This window comes from Dermacentor andersoni, chromosome 1, assembly GCF_023375885.2.
Source record: "Dermacentor andersoni chromosome 1, qqDerAnde1_hic_scaffold, whole genome shotgun sequence".
Lineage (NCBI taxonomy): Eukaryota > Metazoa > Arthropoda > Arachnida > Ixodida > Ixodidae > Dermacentor > Dermacentor andersoni.
Window position 1 is genome coordinate 88,766,596 of NC_092814.1, and position 17,504 is coordinate 88,784,099.

Below are 17,504 nucleotides of genomic sequence, written 5' to 3' on the forward strand. Positions count from 1 at the left end.
CATGCAGGAGGCGATCGACGTGATCGAGGAGTATCTCCGACCCACCTGACTTCGATGCTCCCCCGCCAAGTCGGAGCTCCTCCTTTACAGAAAAGAGAAGGGAGGCAGACCCAAAGATTGGAAGCCAGTCTCCGAAAGCAGCATCAGACTTCGCACTTGTGACGGGGGGGGGGGGGGGGTGATACCCAGGGTCGACGTTATTCAGGTCCTGGGCATGTCTGTCGAATTCAACGGGGGGAACGGAAGTGCTCTCCGCAAGATCATCGCAATGTCGGACAATGCTTTCCGCCTCGTTCGCAGAATCGCAAACCTGCATCGAGGCATGAAGGCAAACAATCTTCTCAGGCTGATCAATGCCTTCGTACTCTGCCACCTCTCGTACACGATTTCTATGCACAACTGGCTCAGAGTGGAGCGAGACAAGCTCAACGTTCTCATCCGCAAAGTAGTCAAGAGGGCTCTTGGGCTACCCATCAGGACCCATACCGAGGATCTCTTGAAGCTGGGGGTACATGACACCGCCGAGGAGATTGCCGAAGCCCAAGAACGCGCGCAACTCAGTCGCCTGACCACCACAGCGGCAGGTAAACGCATCCTCGAAGAGCTGGGTTATCACCTTGCGGAATTCCCGATGGTCAGTACCCCGATCCCTAGGTGCATTCGAGACAAGTTCGTAGTGGCCCCTGTGCCCCGAAACGTCCATTCCGTCCACAACGAGGGCAGACGCAAGGCCAGAGCAGCAGCCATCCTCAAACAGATCACGCAACACGACATTAGAGCAAGCTTCGTCGACGCCGCGGACTACGGTGACGGGAAGACCTTTGCCGTCGTTGTGGTCGACTCGAGCGGCAAGATTTCCAATAGCGCCTCGATTCGCACTGCAGACCCTGTAGTCGCCGAGCAAGTCGCCATCACCCTCGCCCTGCTAGACGGTCGTGGGCCCGAAATCTATAGTGATTCCAAAACGGCAGTTAGGGCTTTTCAGAAGGGTTGCATCGCCAAAGAAGCTGTTCGTCTTCTTAGCGGCTCGAGTCCATATGCTCTCACAAACAATTCAATTCACTGGTTTCCCGCTCACGTAGAGTCGGTCGAGGGTGCTCCCCCGAACCTCGATGAGTCTGCTCACGAGGCTACGCGTGACCTCACCGACCGCGCTTCCTCTATAAGGAGCACTGACTCCCCTCCTCTCTACGGTCACAGAGACGCTCCCGTTACTCACAACGAGATTAATAAATATTTCTACATGTCCAGAAGGGTCTTTCCACCCCCTCACCCCAAGTTTAATAGGGCGTAAGCCGTTTCGCTTAGGCTTCTACAGACCAGCACATATCCGTGTCTGTCCGCTCTCCACGAGGCTTACCCCGACGTGTATCGCGACGACGCCTGCCCGTCCTGCGGCGAGATCTCCACTCTACCTCACATGCTCTGGGAATGCGGGTCGACATACCCCAAGTTCACCAAAGAGGAGTAGGACTCTCTTCTGCGTAGCCCCGCTCTAGAAAAGCAAATCCTGGCCGTCCGGCGTGCCCGCGACCGGGCCGGTGGGCTAGACCTGCCGGTCCCGACGTGGAACTAGCCGGGTGCGCGACGAGTTCGCGTCCTCGCCGGACCTGCAATAAAGTTTATTCACTCACTCACTCACTCACTCACTCACTCACTCACTCACTCACTCACTCACTCACTGTCCTCGTGAAAATCAACAGAGACAATCATTCATGACAGACAGACAGACAGACAGACATCTCCAGTTCGGTGGACATTATATAGGCCGGCAAGAGCTGCAGCCTTGATTAGTTAGCTTAAATAAATTGCTTTGCGCTTCAGGCTACGCAGATGGTAATATTAACCGCTGGTTTTTGTTCTTTCCGCAACAGACTCTCAGCTGTTTGAGGTGGGTCCCTTCCCCGTGCGAGGTGTGTTCGACGACAAGATCGACATGCCTTTCGACGGCAACGTGGCACGTGCCGCCGTCAAGGCCACCTATCGCTACTTCATTGCAGACATGAGTAACCCTTCCGGATGGCGCCTCGTCAAAGTGCAAGAAAACGAGTAAGACTTGCAGCTCGATCTGAATACCGGATCATCTTCTGGTTTGCTGATAATGCCTTTTGCACAAGGACGCACCTGCAAAGCTCCACTTTCTTTTTTTTTCCTTTCGATATTCATAAATTTTATCACCACGACAGGCTTTCATTGAGACCGGGGAACTCAGAAAAACAATAGCCGTATATTAACGAAGGAGCTGCCCAAGCTGTAATTGTCGCGTTAATAATAAAGGCACAAGTAATACTGCTTAAGACTATTCATATTCTATACGAACAAAATATTGACCATTGAAAGCCTTGAGAACGTCATGCATCCTTTTACTTCACTTTATTTGGAAAGTTTCGATGTTATTGTTTTTCGCTCGAAAATATTGCTGTTAACTTCATATGCTGCAGACTCTGCATTGTCTGCGATCACAATTACCAGTTCATGTCACTGCAACCTCGAGACACTCAGTGCAAGTTAGTCGGTCGTAGTGTCATTGTGTCATTTCTGATGTAGCCGAGTAATGTAAGTCAGGGTAAGCGCCAATGAGTCAATAAAAGGGGCGCTGCTAATAGCATCCTCGACAAACCGCACCCGGTGGTTCATCCGGAAAGTTTTATAGAGAAAGCTGTTAAATTTCTTCGAACATTGGCGCCGCTTACTTCTACTTGAGCCGGCGAGCGAATTTATGCTTGCAGCTATAGCTATTTTCCTGGCACGTTCATTGTGAGGAGGTTCCATATGTGGCTCACAGCTAAATGCTCTCCGGCACACAACCACGCCACCAATGCCTGCCCTTCACGTGACGTGAACTGTGAGTGGGGTGACGTCACGGAAGTTGCGAGTGTGTCAGGAGCTCAACTGGCAAAACCGACTGCGGCCGTCTGAGTCTCTTATAAGCCTCCTAAATAAATAGCTGTTCTATCTAGCACGAGGTCGCGTGTTCGGTTCTCGATCGGAATGCAAGAACACTCGAGTGCTTCGATTTCGGTGCCCGTTAATGGAATGGATCAATCGACGACATGTCGCCTGGTGAGGAAGTGAAGTAATATTAATTGATAAAATTAAATACAGCACGCCGGCCAAAGTGGCGTGATATAAAGGGTTAGACGTTCCCCATGGGAGTCTCGCTTCCGTGGGGAGGCCGGAAGCTCCAACCCATTTGGCAGCACCACTTTGGTCGGCGTGCTGTATTTCCTTGCCTTAATTATGCTTCTCAAAGAAACCCAGTGGTCGTCATTTACCCGCCCCTCTCCACTACGGTCTTTATCGACCTTAGTGTCGCTTTAGGTGGTCAGACCCTATAAATCAATTAAAACTGAAACGAAACATTCTCGAGCGGTTCCCCGCTTGATGTTAGATAAACTTATTCTTCGGAAGCCTCTATAAAACGTATTTAATTGCTGGCAAAATCGCAAAACTACGCGCCCCCTGACCTTTGACTTTGTTCCTGCAGGTGTGGCAAGCTCATCGCCACCGAGGCCATTGGAACGGGGATGCTTGAAGATATCACTCACAACTACAAACGGCGACGTAAGTAGGTTGACTCACTGACGTGTTCGATGTGTGCAAACATGTGGGCAAAGAAGCTTCAACTTCGGCAAAATTTCACCCACACGTACACACACTATATGTACATCCTATGATCCCATCATCAGCCTATTTTATATCTACTGCAGAACGAAGGCCTCTCCCTGCGATCTCCAATTACCCCTGTCCTGCGCCAACCGATTTCAACTAGTGCCTGCGAATCTCCCAATTCCATCACCCGACCTACTCTTCTGCCGTCCTCGACTGCGCTTCCCTTCTCTTGGCACCTATTCTGTAACCCTAATGGTCCACCGGTTATCTAACCTGCGCATTACATGATCTGCCCAGCTCCATTTTTTTATCTTAATATCTATTAGAATATCGGCTATCCCCGTTTTCTCTCTGATCCATACCGCTTTCTTCCTGTCTCTTAACGGTACGCCTATCATCCTTCGTTCCATCGCTCTTTGCGCGGTCCTTAACTTGTTCTCAAGTTTTGTCAGCCTTCAAGTCTCTGCCCCATATGTTATCACCGGTGTAATGCATTGATTGTACACCTTTCTTTTCAATGATAGTGGTAAGCTTCCAGTCAAGATCTGACAAATGCCTTTTCGTAATATATGAAAGCCATATGGAGAGGTTGATTGTACTCTTCAGATTCCTCGATTGCCTGATTGATGACATGGATGTGATCCACTGTAGTGTATCCCTTCCTGAAGCCAGCCTGTTCTCTTGTTGACTGAAGTCCAGTGTTGTCCTTATTCTACTATAAATTATCTTGGTGAATATTTTATACAATACTGGAAGTAAGCTAATGGTCGTATAATTATTAAATTCTTTAACGACTCGCTTTTTGTGGATTAGTATAAAGTTGGCATTCTTCCAATTCTCTGGGACCCTTGAAGTCATGAGACATATCGTATGAAGGGCCGCAAGCTTTTGAAGCATGATGTCTCCTCTATCTTTGATTAAATCGACTGTTATTCCATCTTTTCTTGCCCCTTTTCCCCGTTTCATGTCTTGCAAGGCCCTTCTAACTTTATCGCTGGTTACAGAAGGAGCCTTTGTAGCCTGTTCATTACTACTTCGGATGGAGGTATCGTGACTACTTTGGGTATTGTATAGGTCAGTATAGAATTCTTTAGCTGCTTTTATTATATCTTCGAAATTACTGATATTACACTGCTTATCTTTCAGTGCATACATCTTGGCTTGTTCTGTGCCAAGTTCTCTTCTCACTGACTTCATGCTGCGTTCATTTTTTACTGCTTCCGCAGTTTTTCTCACGTTATAATTTCGAATATCCCTTCATCATCATCATCATCATCAGCCTGGTTACGCCCACTGCAGGGCAAAGGCCTCTCCCATACTTCTCCAACTACCCCGGTCATGTACTAATTCTGGCATTGTTGTCCCTACAAACTTCTTAATCTCATCCGCCCACCTAACTTTCTGCCGTCCCCTCCTACGCAGAAAGTTAGGTGGGCGGATGAGATTAAGAAGTTTGAGATTAAGAAGATTAAGAAGAATATCCCTTACTTTCTCCTTGTTTATCAGTTTTAACAGTTCTGCGAATTCTATATGATCTCTTTAGTTGGACACTTTGATCGGCATCATAGAGAGATTAAAAAGAAAAGAGGAGAGCGCTGGGGGGGGGGGGGAGGGGGGGCGTGCTGTAGCTGCCCAAGGCGTACGAGGGTGATTGCTCTGTGCCTATATGTATGGTTGCGGTACGGTTGGCTAAGAAAGTACTTATGTAGGCATAAGTCCTTCCACCAACCCCGATGTGATGAACTCTCGGAGGATGGCGAAGTGTGAAACGTTATTGGCGGGTCCATTGAGGTCCAGACTCGGAATTGCTTGCGTATCTAGACTGTTATTTGGTGTAATGATGCCATGCTTCATTCGAAGCATGATATCAATGGAGGAGGCGAGAGGCTTTCGAAAACCCGCCATTTCTGATGGATAAAGAATCTTTGTCGTTTCTTTATTAGATCCTTCGTTACTTGGGAGAGCTTACCTAGTGGTTGCCTTGGGGCCTTACCTCCCACTTCGATTGCTTCTTCTAAAGCCAGTCTAGTTACGGTTTCATTCATTATCTCTATGTCATCTTCATCCCTCTGTTGTAAAGCTGCATATTTGTTTGCAAGTACCAGCCTGAACTGGTCTGCTCTTAGCTTTACTGCGTCTAAGTTAGCCAGTTTCTTTTTGACCAATTTTACTCTTTCTCTTATAGTGAGGTGAATACTAGACCTCACTAACCTGTGATCTGGCTATACATAATCATATCATAAGAAGCTAACAAAGACACCCAGCACAACATAGGGGAAATTACTTGTACTTACTAAGTGAATTAAAGAAATGATAAATTAATGGCAATGAAAGTGGATGAAAAAACAACTTGCCGCAGGTGGGGAACGATCCCACGTCTTGGCATTACGCGTGCGATGCTCCCAACCAATTGAGCTACCGCGGCGCCGTTTCCCCATCCACTTTCTTGGATATTTATGTTTTTACTGCTGGAACTAACCTTGGGAGCCTTAATCAGCGTCACTCCTCACAGCCATGGCAGTGGATGTAGAGCATCCTATCTCGTGCAGGCGTCACGGAGTACGTGAACTTTTTGAGTGAAGGTAACTGGTCAATAAACCCACACGTGCTACCGGAAGGCATCAACGTTGCCGGATTCGAGACCCTCGTTGTGTAATGAATGAGAAGAAAGGAAACCGAGGGGCCCAACTTTTATTATTCAGACCATTCTCGTTCATTACATATCAAGGGTCAGTTGTTTACACCGGCGGTCAGTTGTTTTAACGCGCAAGCATTATATGCCCTATTATTCTAAAATCCGTCGTAGTCGGCGGCGTGACCGAATTATGGTGCCGAAAATGACTGACGACACAAGGAGTAAAGACAACACAAAGAATGCTCGGATCGACGTCAAATTTCTCAGGGAGATTCCTGTAAACAAAGTAAATTAATCCGTTCGAAAATAAAATTTGGTAAATTTCGGTCTTGGTGGGAATTGAACCCGGGCCTCTGGGATGAGCACGCTTCCCAGACACCCCGGTGGTTCCATGGTTATGGTTGACAAAAAGTATGCCTAGTGCGTGCGTCATTGCACACGTCACGTCGCAGACGTCTGGCTGACTAAACGTGTGGTCTAGTTCGTGCGTCGTTGGGCACACGACAGCGTAGCCAATGGGGAGGAGGTATCCCCACCTCGTGAGTGCATAAAATAGAGAGCATTAATGTTCAAGTGAACGTCGCTGAGGGACCCTTCGAGTTATGAAGTCATCGCGGGCAAGCGAGCGCGTTGAGACGCTTGGCGCGTTTTGATTTGGCCTTGCCGAGGCTCAGTTAGAACGCAGGCGGTAGCTTGCGCGGGCCAGGAACGCACGGAAAAAGCATTTCGCCAAAGGCACTATAATGCTTTCGCATTCCCACACGTAAGCAACCTTAAGTGTCTTTGCCGAATTTTAACGCGAAAGCGTTAAGGACCTCGTATCGCAGAAAATCCGGTGTCGGCGTCGGCGGAGTTGTCCGCGAGCGAAAATTTCCGCATATATTTAGGTATGTGCGTATGCCACGCCTTGCTAGTGTATGACATGCGGTATATGCGGGTTCTATTGCCGCATCATTCTATCAGTAACGTTGTTTATAGCTTGTCTTACACTGTTGACAAAGTTATTCCGTGGAATTTTGATAATGACAGCCCACAAACAAATGTCATGAAACAAAACATTGACAGCGCATGCCTTTTATGTTACATCTCCTGCGTGATTTTGTTAATAATTTCTTTAATTCAATTAGTAACTACAAATAATTTCCTGTATGCTGTGCTTGGCGTCATTGATTGTTGGCTTCCTATGAAATGACTAATAAAAACACACACACGAAGGTTGCGCGTTCGATCCCCAGCAGCGGCGACAAGTTATCTTTCCATCCACTTTCATTTCCTCTTTTCTTCATTAGTCTCTACATTTGAATTCCAACCAACGTAAATTAACCCTATGCTTTCCTTGTCATCATTGCCTGTTGGCTTTATATGGTAATGATTAATGAAAATCAAACCTTCTGCTCTCGTTCATTCCCAGCGAGGGTCTCGAATCTGGCAGCCTTGGTGCCATTAGGTAGCAAACGATGGTTTATTATCCACGTGCCTGCTCTCATAAGTTCACGTGTTACGTGACGTCGTCGGGTAAAAGTGAATGCTATACATCCGCTCACCATCGCCCTGAGTTGCGCTGGCTAGCACAGTTAACCGAAGATCGCTAGGCCGTTTGGCTTTGGGAGCCCCCAGTAAATTCACAAACGAGGCAGTGCAGAATGAGATGAGTATGCGCTTCTTTCGAAGTCAGAAGCGCAGAGCGAAATTAGTTTTGAAGAAAGACTCCAGAACATGGATGAAAATAAATGGGCGGCTATAGTGCAAGAAGTATCCGTGCCTGAATAGCGCGGACACAGAATAGAGGAAGAGTGAGTAAAAACGTTATTCAATATAAATAAAGTAAGGCACGATGGTTGGGGCCCCTATTCCAGGGCCCCACTGGCACGAGCGGCTCGCTGAGCTTGGTCCAGAAGAGCCAACTGGCTCTCCCGACCTTCGTCCACAAGCCATTCCTCTCACTGCCTATTCCTCATTAGTGGATGTTGGTGTAATATGGGGCTGTCTATCTGCGGAGGCCTCCTGGGGCACTTCCGTGTGCTGTGTTTTTGTGTGGGTGTGTCTTTGCACCACGGGCACTCGTCAGTGAACCTCGTGCGGTGCATTCTGTGTAGGTGGTGCAGGTTGGGCTATGTATTCGTCTGAATACGACGCCAGTCCCTCTCCTGTTGGCTGTTTAAATCGTAGTGAAGATGTCCAAAACGTCTCCGCTCCTGCCTTTGCTATAGGTGGATGTCACGAGAATTCGGTGGAAGGCCGTCGCTAGGCCATGCCGTTGCTCGGACGTTTAATCCTAGAGCAATAAGGTCGGCCCTCGCATTTCCTGCCAGTCCATCATGTGCTGGAGACCATATGATAGTGTGGTGCCCTTCTACTTGATTGCCTAAAATTTGTAGTATTGATTGGGGTGCCGTTCCATTTAGAAGCAGGCGGAAAGGCGCTTGTGAGTCGGATAATATGACAGCCGAGTTGGTGTGGCGCTCGGCGTCCTGAATGGCCAAGGCGATGGCTGCAGCCTCTGCCATGCATGACGAGGTGGTTTTGAAGGATGCCGTTGTTATGTTGTTCTGACACGTATAGAATATGGTGAAGGTGTCTGAGCTGGTTCGATTGGCATCCGTATAATACACTCCTGGTCCCATGCCAAACCGTTTGTGAAGAGTCTTTACCATTGCTCTGCGTCGTCCGGGTTGTACTTGGGGTGCACGTTTTGGGGAATTGGGGCCACCGCGATGTGCGATCTAACGCTGCGGTCTACCTGTGCCGTTTCCTCTCCGCAATACTGGGGTCTCAGGGGAAAGCCTAACCTCGCCAATACTTCCCTGCCCTGAGTTGAAGAACAAAGTCGTTCTTTCTGAGCATATAACGTCGCAACTGCGTACTCGTCAAAAGTGTTGTGCAGACCCAGTCCCTCGAATTTCTCTGTGCTAGCGCATTCGGGGAGACCAAAGGCGGCTTTGAAGGCATTTCTTACTATTGTGTTTGCCTGTGTAATCTCTTGGTTTGTCAAGGCCTGATACGGAAGGGCGTATGTGATGCGGGTAATTACGAATACGTGAACCAGGCTGACGGTCTCTCCCTCAGTTAGGCCGTCTCTGCTTCTTGCCACTCTCCGTATCATTCTGGAATAGATGAAGATGTCAAGAAGTTTGGCAACGAAGTGCAAGGTAATTGAAAGTGTAAATAGGCAATCAGGAGTAATCAAAAAGAAAGTTAGAGAGACATAGACAGTATATTATATGCAAGGAATGGAAACAAAAAAGACCATGGATATTTACAAAAATGGGAAGAAAGAAATTAGAAGGGAAAATCTGTACGATAACACAAATGACAGTGCCTTGTTATTTGGGGCTCGGGCTGGTTGCCTGAGGACAAAAACATACCGGAGCGAATATCCGGAACTAGGTCATGCATGTGTACGCTGCAGCAAAAATCCGGAGACCGCTCAGCACATCCTAGTGGAATGCGAAGGGATTCACTCAGCAAGAAGCGTAGGTAACGTACACCTTCCAGAAGCTCTGGGATTTAAAGCGGATGGAAGCATCAACCGTTCAGCAGTCGAGATAAGCAAGAGACGTTTAAACTATTGGCGGAAAAAAACATGGAAGAGACGGATAGGAACGGGCTCGTTGCAGGCATAGGTAGCGGAACAAGGACAGGCCGCGGTTGCTTATTGGCTACGGTGTCGGGCTGCTAGGCCCGAGGTCAAGGGATCGAATCCCGGCGGAGGCATTTCGATGGGGGTGAAATCACCCGTGTACTTAAATTTAGGTGCACGTTAAAGAACCCCAGGTGGTCCAAATTTCCGGAGCGCTCCATTACGGCGTGCTTCATAATCAGATGGTGACTTTGACACGTGAAACCGCATAATGTAATCTTTTTTGTAGCTGTACAAGGAACGTTCTCAAAGTAGGTTTCGTCATTTATTTTAGCATGGACACTTTAGAGCCAAAAAAAAGAAAATACACCATGGCGTCATGAACTACACACCTTGCATTATTTTTCCAAATAGACGCCACCAACATCGAGATATTTGTGGCAGCATGCAATCAGTTTGAAGAATCCACTCTGGTAAAAAAAACTCGGTGCCCTGCGATGCAAGGAACTGTCGCACAGCCTGCTCCACCTCAGCATTGTTTTGGAAGTGGTGTCCCGAGAGTGCGGCTTTCAATGCAGGGAACCAGCTGCCCATTCAAACCGGATAACAGCACGCACTTCCGTTGGCGACTACGTTGTCAGCACACGTCGGTCTGCCATCGTGTTTTGTACTCGAATCACCTCGGGCACGCCGGTCTGCTGCTACCCTCTCTTCTTCGGCGCTCTGCGCATGCGTCATTCCTTCTGCGCTGACGCTCCTTCCGTCGTTGAACCAGCAACGGGCGTGGATTCCTATGGCGATTGTTTGTTTCACATCGTGTACCACCTTCTCTTTAAAAAAAGAATGACGAAACTTACTTTCGGAACGTCCCTTGTAGATACAAAACTTTTTGAGGATAAAAAAAGGAAAAAAATTAACGAGGCGTATGCAAATATATTAGAATGAAAAGCATGTGCAGTACCAGATTAACTCAAGCTAGCTGATCTAGCCCTGTTTCAAAAGGGATGCCAATAACCATCATCATAATCATCATCAGGACTAGAGCTAATGCACATCAATACCCAATTTAGTGTATGGATTGATGAACGCGTCGCGGTAGCACAATTGGTAGTGTATCGCATGTGTAAGGCGAAGGTTGTGGGTTCGGTGCCCACCGGCGACAAGTTATCTTTCCCTCCGCTTTCCTTCTTCCGCTTTGCTTCATTATTTTCTACATTTGAGTTTCAACCACAGCAAATTACCCCTATACCGGGTGTTTCAGCGAACATTGAAAAATGTTTAAAAATTGTCTGTGGCCGATAGCACAATTCTAGTCCTTGAGCTGGTCTACTCGAAGAGGTGGACATTACTTGCACGAAAAACTGAAATGCGTAACCGACTAATTAACAAAAAGTCCTAATTAAATTTTTATCTAATGACCTCATGGCACGTATTACAATTTACAAATTCTGGCGGGGAGTTCGTAAGGCAGATCCACTTGGATCGAATTCTCAGGATGACACCAGTTTCGAGATATTAATTCCAGAACTTTGCGTAGAAATGCATTGGTGTTCCAGTTACTTTTATGCTTCAATGCAGAAAACGACGTTTTGTTGAGAAAGTAAGTGGAACGACACTGCATTTTTGCCGCAAGTTATGACGGCCTACATCTCGTAAATGGTGTCATCCAGACAATGCCTTACAAGTGGATATGCCTTACAGTCGCATTCGCTAAAATTGGTAAATTGCAATATGTGCCATTAGGTAATTAGTTTAAACGTTAATTAGTGAATTTTTGTTAACTAGTCGATTATGCATTTCAATTTATTGTGCAATATCTGCAACAGGCAATTTGAAATATTTTTTTAAAGTTCTCGCTGAAACACCTTTTATTTATTTATTTATTTATTTATTTATTTATTTATTTATTTATTTATTTATTTATTTATTTATTTGCTTGTTTTACAATACTGCCACTCTCAGCCGAGAGTCTAGCAGACGGGCATGAACACTTTCTTTTCCGTACATAAATACACGTGCGAGCTAAACAAACAATGAAAAAGCAACAATATTCAACAAAATACAAAAGATAAGGTAGATAAGGTATACAATAGAGCACTAAACAACGCAGAATAAAATGAACAACAACCGGGGCACATCAAAGACAAAGCAAAAACGTGAAATATTTGGGAACAAACAAGTGTGTACATTTTTTTTTTCTAACTACTGTCAGTTTAACATAAAGAGAATAGGGAAGAAACATTAGAAGTCGTTAATAATCTCTTGTGATGAGCACTAGCTGTGAAACGAACAGGGATAAAGAGTTTGTCGCTGTTAACGACGGGTTAAGTTCATTCCATTCTCTGATTACCCGAGGAAAGAATGAGTACCTGAATGCGTCATTAGAAAAGGAATACTCGGTTAGCGTATGCTCGTGTTGATGCCGTGTTATTCTAGATTGCGAATATAAAATGTACTGGGTGATGTCAATTTTATACTGACGGTGCAGAACTTGAAACAGGAATTTAAGTCGACCTTGGTTTGTTCTCGTCGATAATGTGTTGAGGCCTGAGGAAGCTAAGAGACGTGAAGGTGAGTAAGTAGAACGATATTTGCTATGAATGAGCCTTGCGGCTTTTCTTTGTACGGCTTCAAGTTTAGCTATGTTAGTTGCTGTGTAAGGAAACGAAATTGTGCTAGCGTATTCTAAAATGGGTCTCACAATTGTTTTGTAGGTCAGAAGCTTAATGTTCGTTGGAGCGATCTTTAGGCGTCTTTTTAGACAAAATAGCTTTCGCAGTGCAGTAGTTGTAATATTAGTTATGTGTGTTTCCCAATTGAGGTTTGATGTCAGCGTTAGCCCTAAATATTTCTGCTGCTCAACCATCGAAAGACGCGTGCCATTAACGATATAGGTGAAATGAGAGGGTTGCTTTTTTCTTGTTACTGTCATTGCCACTGATTTCTTGACGTTAATAAACATTTGCCACTGTATATATATATATATATATATATATATATATATATATATATATATATATATATATATATATATATATAGCTTCTTGCAGCAATTCGGGGTGGATGCGAATTTTCCCTTTCGTATATATTAACCGTACCAAGTGCTTTTACGAGAGACACGCCTGTGAAGGGTACGAAACTACATACGTTGTCACAGTTTTGTCTTGACCTTTCAGAAGCGGCTCAATAGCCTACTTCCTTGTTGAGTTATTCTGCAATCGAATAATGTCGACGGAACTATACAATATTGCGTGAAAACTGTGCTTTATAAAAGTATATAACACTAAGCGACCGTACTTGGGATCCAGTCTGAAGTAAATTACTCTATTTTTAATTGGATCATGATCGCACACACATACTGTAAAAATGAAACATGAGAGAAGAATATAGTGACAGCTAACTAGAAACTGTGTAAGTGCGGGCGCGTGTGTAAGCGTATGGTGAGACAGTATTATTCCTTGCCGCGAACACTGCAACTGTTCCTTTCTATAGGCGGGAAAAAATTAAATTAAATTGTGGGGCTTTACGTGCCAAAACCACTTTATGATTATGAGGCACGCTGTAGTGGAGGACTCCGGAAATTTCGACCACCTGAGGTTCTTTAACGTGCACCTAAATCTAAGTACAAGGGTGCTTTCGCATTTCGCCCCCATCGAAATGCGGCCGCCGTGGCCGGGATTCGATCCCGCGATCTAGTGCTCAGCAGCCCAACACCATAGCCACTGAGCAACCACGGCGGGTGTATAGGCGGGACGCTCGCAGAATTCCGCAGTAGAGTTCTGTTTTGTTGCAGCGCATCGAGAAGCACAGACACACAGAAAGGCACATTAGAACGACACGCAGAGCTGTGTGTGGTCTAACGTGCCTTTCTTTGTGTCTGTCGTTCTACCTGCGCTACGACAATGTAGAAAATGCTACACCCAACAAGTCCATACAGCTACCCTCATCTATCGGGGCTGTCTTTCAGAATTGGGCGTTCCCAGGTGACCTCCCTCCCAAAGAGTGACCGAGCCAAATGGTGCTTAATCTGTGCTGATTTTACGAGAACGAGAGTACAGTTAGCATGACATGGCTAACGTCGACGGGCAAAGTTATTATTTAGTGGTTTATGAGAGCCAACAATTATGGATGTATGCAAAACTTTGTTACCCCACAAATCATAGATGCGGAAATGTTGATAAATAGTCCACATTTGAACGATAAAAGCACGAGGGAACGTCAGGCGCGGACACTGAGACAACATGGAGAAACTTGCCTTTTTGTTCCACGCAAAGCGACTACGAGCACCACGCCATGCCGAAAGTACGCCGTAAATACGCCGCATGTGGTTGCAGCTTAGGCGGGAGAAAATAGCTGAACCTGCCACCTAATAGCAGATAAGGTTGAACACAGCTCGGGCTGACCTGTGGTGATGGTCGGCGCTCGTGTGCCCAGGAGTTAGGGCCACTTTAGCAAAGCTTGTCTGGTGACCGAGAGCTTTATTATTCGAAATTCCCGCGTCGAAGCAACCAGTCGCGCAGAGTATAACGTGCAGCCAATAAGTGGCCTGAGCCTAAACTACAGCGAATAAAACAAACAATAGGTCGCGCGGGAACCGAACGAGTGAACTAAAATTCATCTTATCAGCGAGTTGGAGTGTATATATGGATGCTTGTGCAAATCTGCTGTCTGTCACATCACAAGTCGGCAAATAGAAACGAAGTAAAAAGAAAAAGGAAAAAGTAAATAGAAACCAAGGTCACGCCGCGTAAAAATGCGTTTCTACGAGCACCTTGGGCGTTGATCAAAAACAGTCGCAGTTTCGCGCGAAATGCGAAGCATCGATTGCGATAACAAATAAGTAAACAGTTATACGAAGTAAAGATAGTAGTTTCATCGGCTACATAAACTTGTAACCCCTCGCTTACTAACTAAATTAGCAAGCATGGTGTTACGCGCGCACCAGCAAACATGAACACATTTCACTCGATGACTTAGGACACTCGCTGTCAAAACGCTGGCATGAGGAAGCGCGGCAGCAGCAGCGAGTGAATTGACCTTCGTGCTGCATCTCGCTCCAACGCGAACTAAGTGGCGAGAACACAGCACACACGAAGCTATCAGCACTCGGCGCACTCGGTCCCCATCGCAGATCGCTTTCGAGGTAGCGCCCGTGCGCCCGCGCGCGCCGCGCCATGAGCAGCCGCCGCCGAAGTAAAAGGCACACCCGCCGTGGTTGCTCAGTGGCTATGGTGTTTTGGCTGCTGAGCACGAGGTCGCGGGATCGAATCCCGGCCACGGCGGCCGCATTTCGATGGGAGTGAAATGCGAAAACACCGGGTACTTAGATTTAGGTGCACGTTAAAGAACCCCAGGTGGTCGAAATTTCCGGAGTCCCCCACTACGGCGTGCCTCATAATCAGAAAGTGGTTTTGGCACGTAAAACCCCATAATTAATTAATTAAAGTAAAAGGCACCCCCCTCCCCCCCCCCCCCCTGCCTTGCGTGCGATAGAAAACGGCGCGCTTCCTCCCCGTTTTCCTGCCTTGTGCGCGCGAGATCGAACCACCATCTTCGGCTCACCCTCGCAGGCTTTCACTAGCACTACAGTATACAGCACGTGCCCGCGATATTATCGCACTTGGACTTTATACGGAACGTCACGGCGACGCCGACGGCGGAAATTCGACTGGAGTGTACATATAATTGCCATCGCAATAAAAAAATTTTAAAATTATATCCCTTGACAGGAATTTCATTGCACGCACAGGAATCGGAAAAATATCCAGCATTTCCCTGCGCCTCTCTTTATGCCGCTTCGGCCATTGCAACAAGTTGCAGAAATTCCGAGAGGCAGCCTTTCGTTTCTTCGTATACCGTCAGCACGTCGTTAAATTGGTTTCCTAATGCTGGCCTCGGAATCTCATTGGATAGCTAAAAAGAACTTCGCAGCACGTGTAACTTCATAACATGGCCACGCGCTTAACTCGCGTCCAGCAAGAAAAAACACATGTCTCGTGTTGCTTAAGACAGCTACGGCTCTGCGAGCAGGTTAAGCTTACCAGCTAGGTCGAGATATAAGCCTACGCCTGAGCCTAACTGACTTCTCGCTTGCTGATATATTTATTTGCTGCTTGTAGAAATATTACGCGCGCACAGCCTACAGAATCTCTAAAGTGAGCACGCTCCACGTTCCCTCATTCTTCAAACTTGCTTTAACAGGCAGCAATGAACCCGCTGCGCGCAAGTTGCCAACGTACCAACATTTTGCGGTAACATCGTGTGACGTCTCTAGGCTTCCATGAGCTGCAGAAAGGTAAGTGTCGCTCCAAGGTGTGCAAACCTTGGGATCGCTAATAACACGCAGCTGCGCTATTGGCGGTTGTGTAAGACATAAGCAGAGCGCAAAAGTAGAAGCTACCGACAGCGCGCCGATAGTGTTGTTGACATCTCCTGTGCTCTGTACGCTGGTGTATCGAAAACAAAAAAAGGAGGCGTGCTAACTGGGCGCTTTCCCGCAGCCATGCCCATGGCGCGCCACTCCGTGGAGGAACTCGTGACAGTAAAGCTGCGGCACGAAAAGTCATTGCCGCTGGGCCAGCCCATCGCGGTCACCTGCGTCGTCAGCAACCACCTGGAGAAACGGTTCTACGCACATCTCACGATTATCGCCACATCGGTCACCTACAACAACCGGTTTCCGCGGACGATCTTCACCAAGGTGTACAACATCACCATGTCGGCAGGTGGCGGTAAGCGGCTCGAACTAGCTGGTGCCGTTGTCGTTGCTTTACCAAACTGTGAGGTTGCAAGAATCTCTCTCGATAAGAAATTGCTAATGTTCACATACATACATACATACATACATACATACATACATACATACATACATACATACATACATACATACATACATACATACATACATACATACATACATACATACATAGTATGTATGCAAAAACGCCCGTGTACTTGTATGTATGTATGCGTTATAAAGAACCTGAGGTGAGGAATATTAATCCGAAGTCCCCCACTACGGCATGCTTCAGATCGTGGTTTTGGCACGTAAAGCCAAATAACTTCTTTTAAGAAAAGAAAGCTCGCCTCAATGTCTCCTTCTCACTGCGCACGAGGGCGTAAAATCAATCAGAAGGATAGCAATGCACGTCGCAAATATTGCTTACACCCGTGAGTGATTAAATACACCGGGCTTCATATCAGACATAAATCATTTGAATTCACAAAAGCATAAACGACAAAATATTTAATAAACCATTGGCCTATAGGTACTTCGAACTGCAGTGATCAGTTTCAAAAGTCCACGCGATGTAATTTCCTTTCGATCCAGAGTGGACTGCAGGGTATATTTTTAAAGCATTGCAGTTAACTGCAAATATAAGGACAACTTTATAACTGGATACGAGTTTGAGTCTTTAAAAAGTTATCTTTGTCAACATTTACTATATTACACAAAAAGTTCAGAATACACAGGGTGTTTTACGTAACTTGAACCAAGGATTATTAAAAAATGGTTAACCACAGTTGAATGAAACCAACGACATATGGTTGGGCGTCATGTGGTGCATCTTGGAGTATTTTTTTATGTTCCGCTTAATTAGTTAACTAAGAGAAATTATGCAAAATTGTTAATGTTCACTTTACAGGGCCAAGTGCGTTTCGTTACGTTGTGAAGGG

At 46.3% G+C, this 17,504-nt stretch overlaps 1 protein-coding gene across 1 annotated transcript in view; it reads left to right on the forward strand.

The window, feature by feature from the left end:
* Positions 1 to 17,504, forward strand: part of LOC126544125 (hemocyte protein-glutamine gamma-glutamyltransferase-like) — a 60,904-nt gene that overhangs the window by 31,987 nt on the left and 11,413 nt on the right. The window contains exons 9-11 of the mRNA XM_050191347.3: positions 1,875 to 2,049; positions 3,488 to 3,564; positions 16,328 to 16,558. Of these exons, the coding sequence (XP_050047304.1) occupies positions 1,875 to 2,049; positions 3,488 to 3,564; positions 16,328 to 16,558 (483 nt within the window). The remainder of the gene's footprint in view (positions 1 to 1,874; positions 2,050 to 3,487; positions 3,565 to 16,327; positions 16,559 to 17,504) is intronic.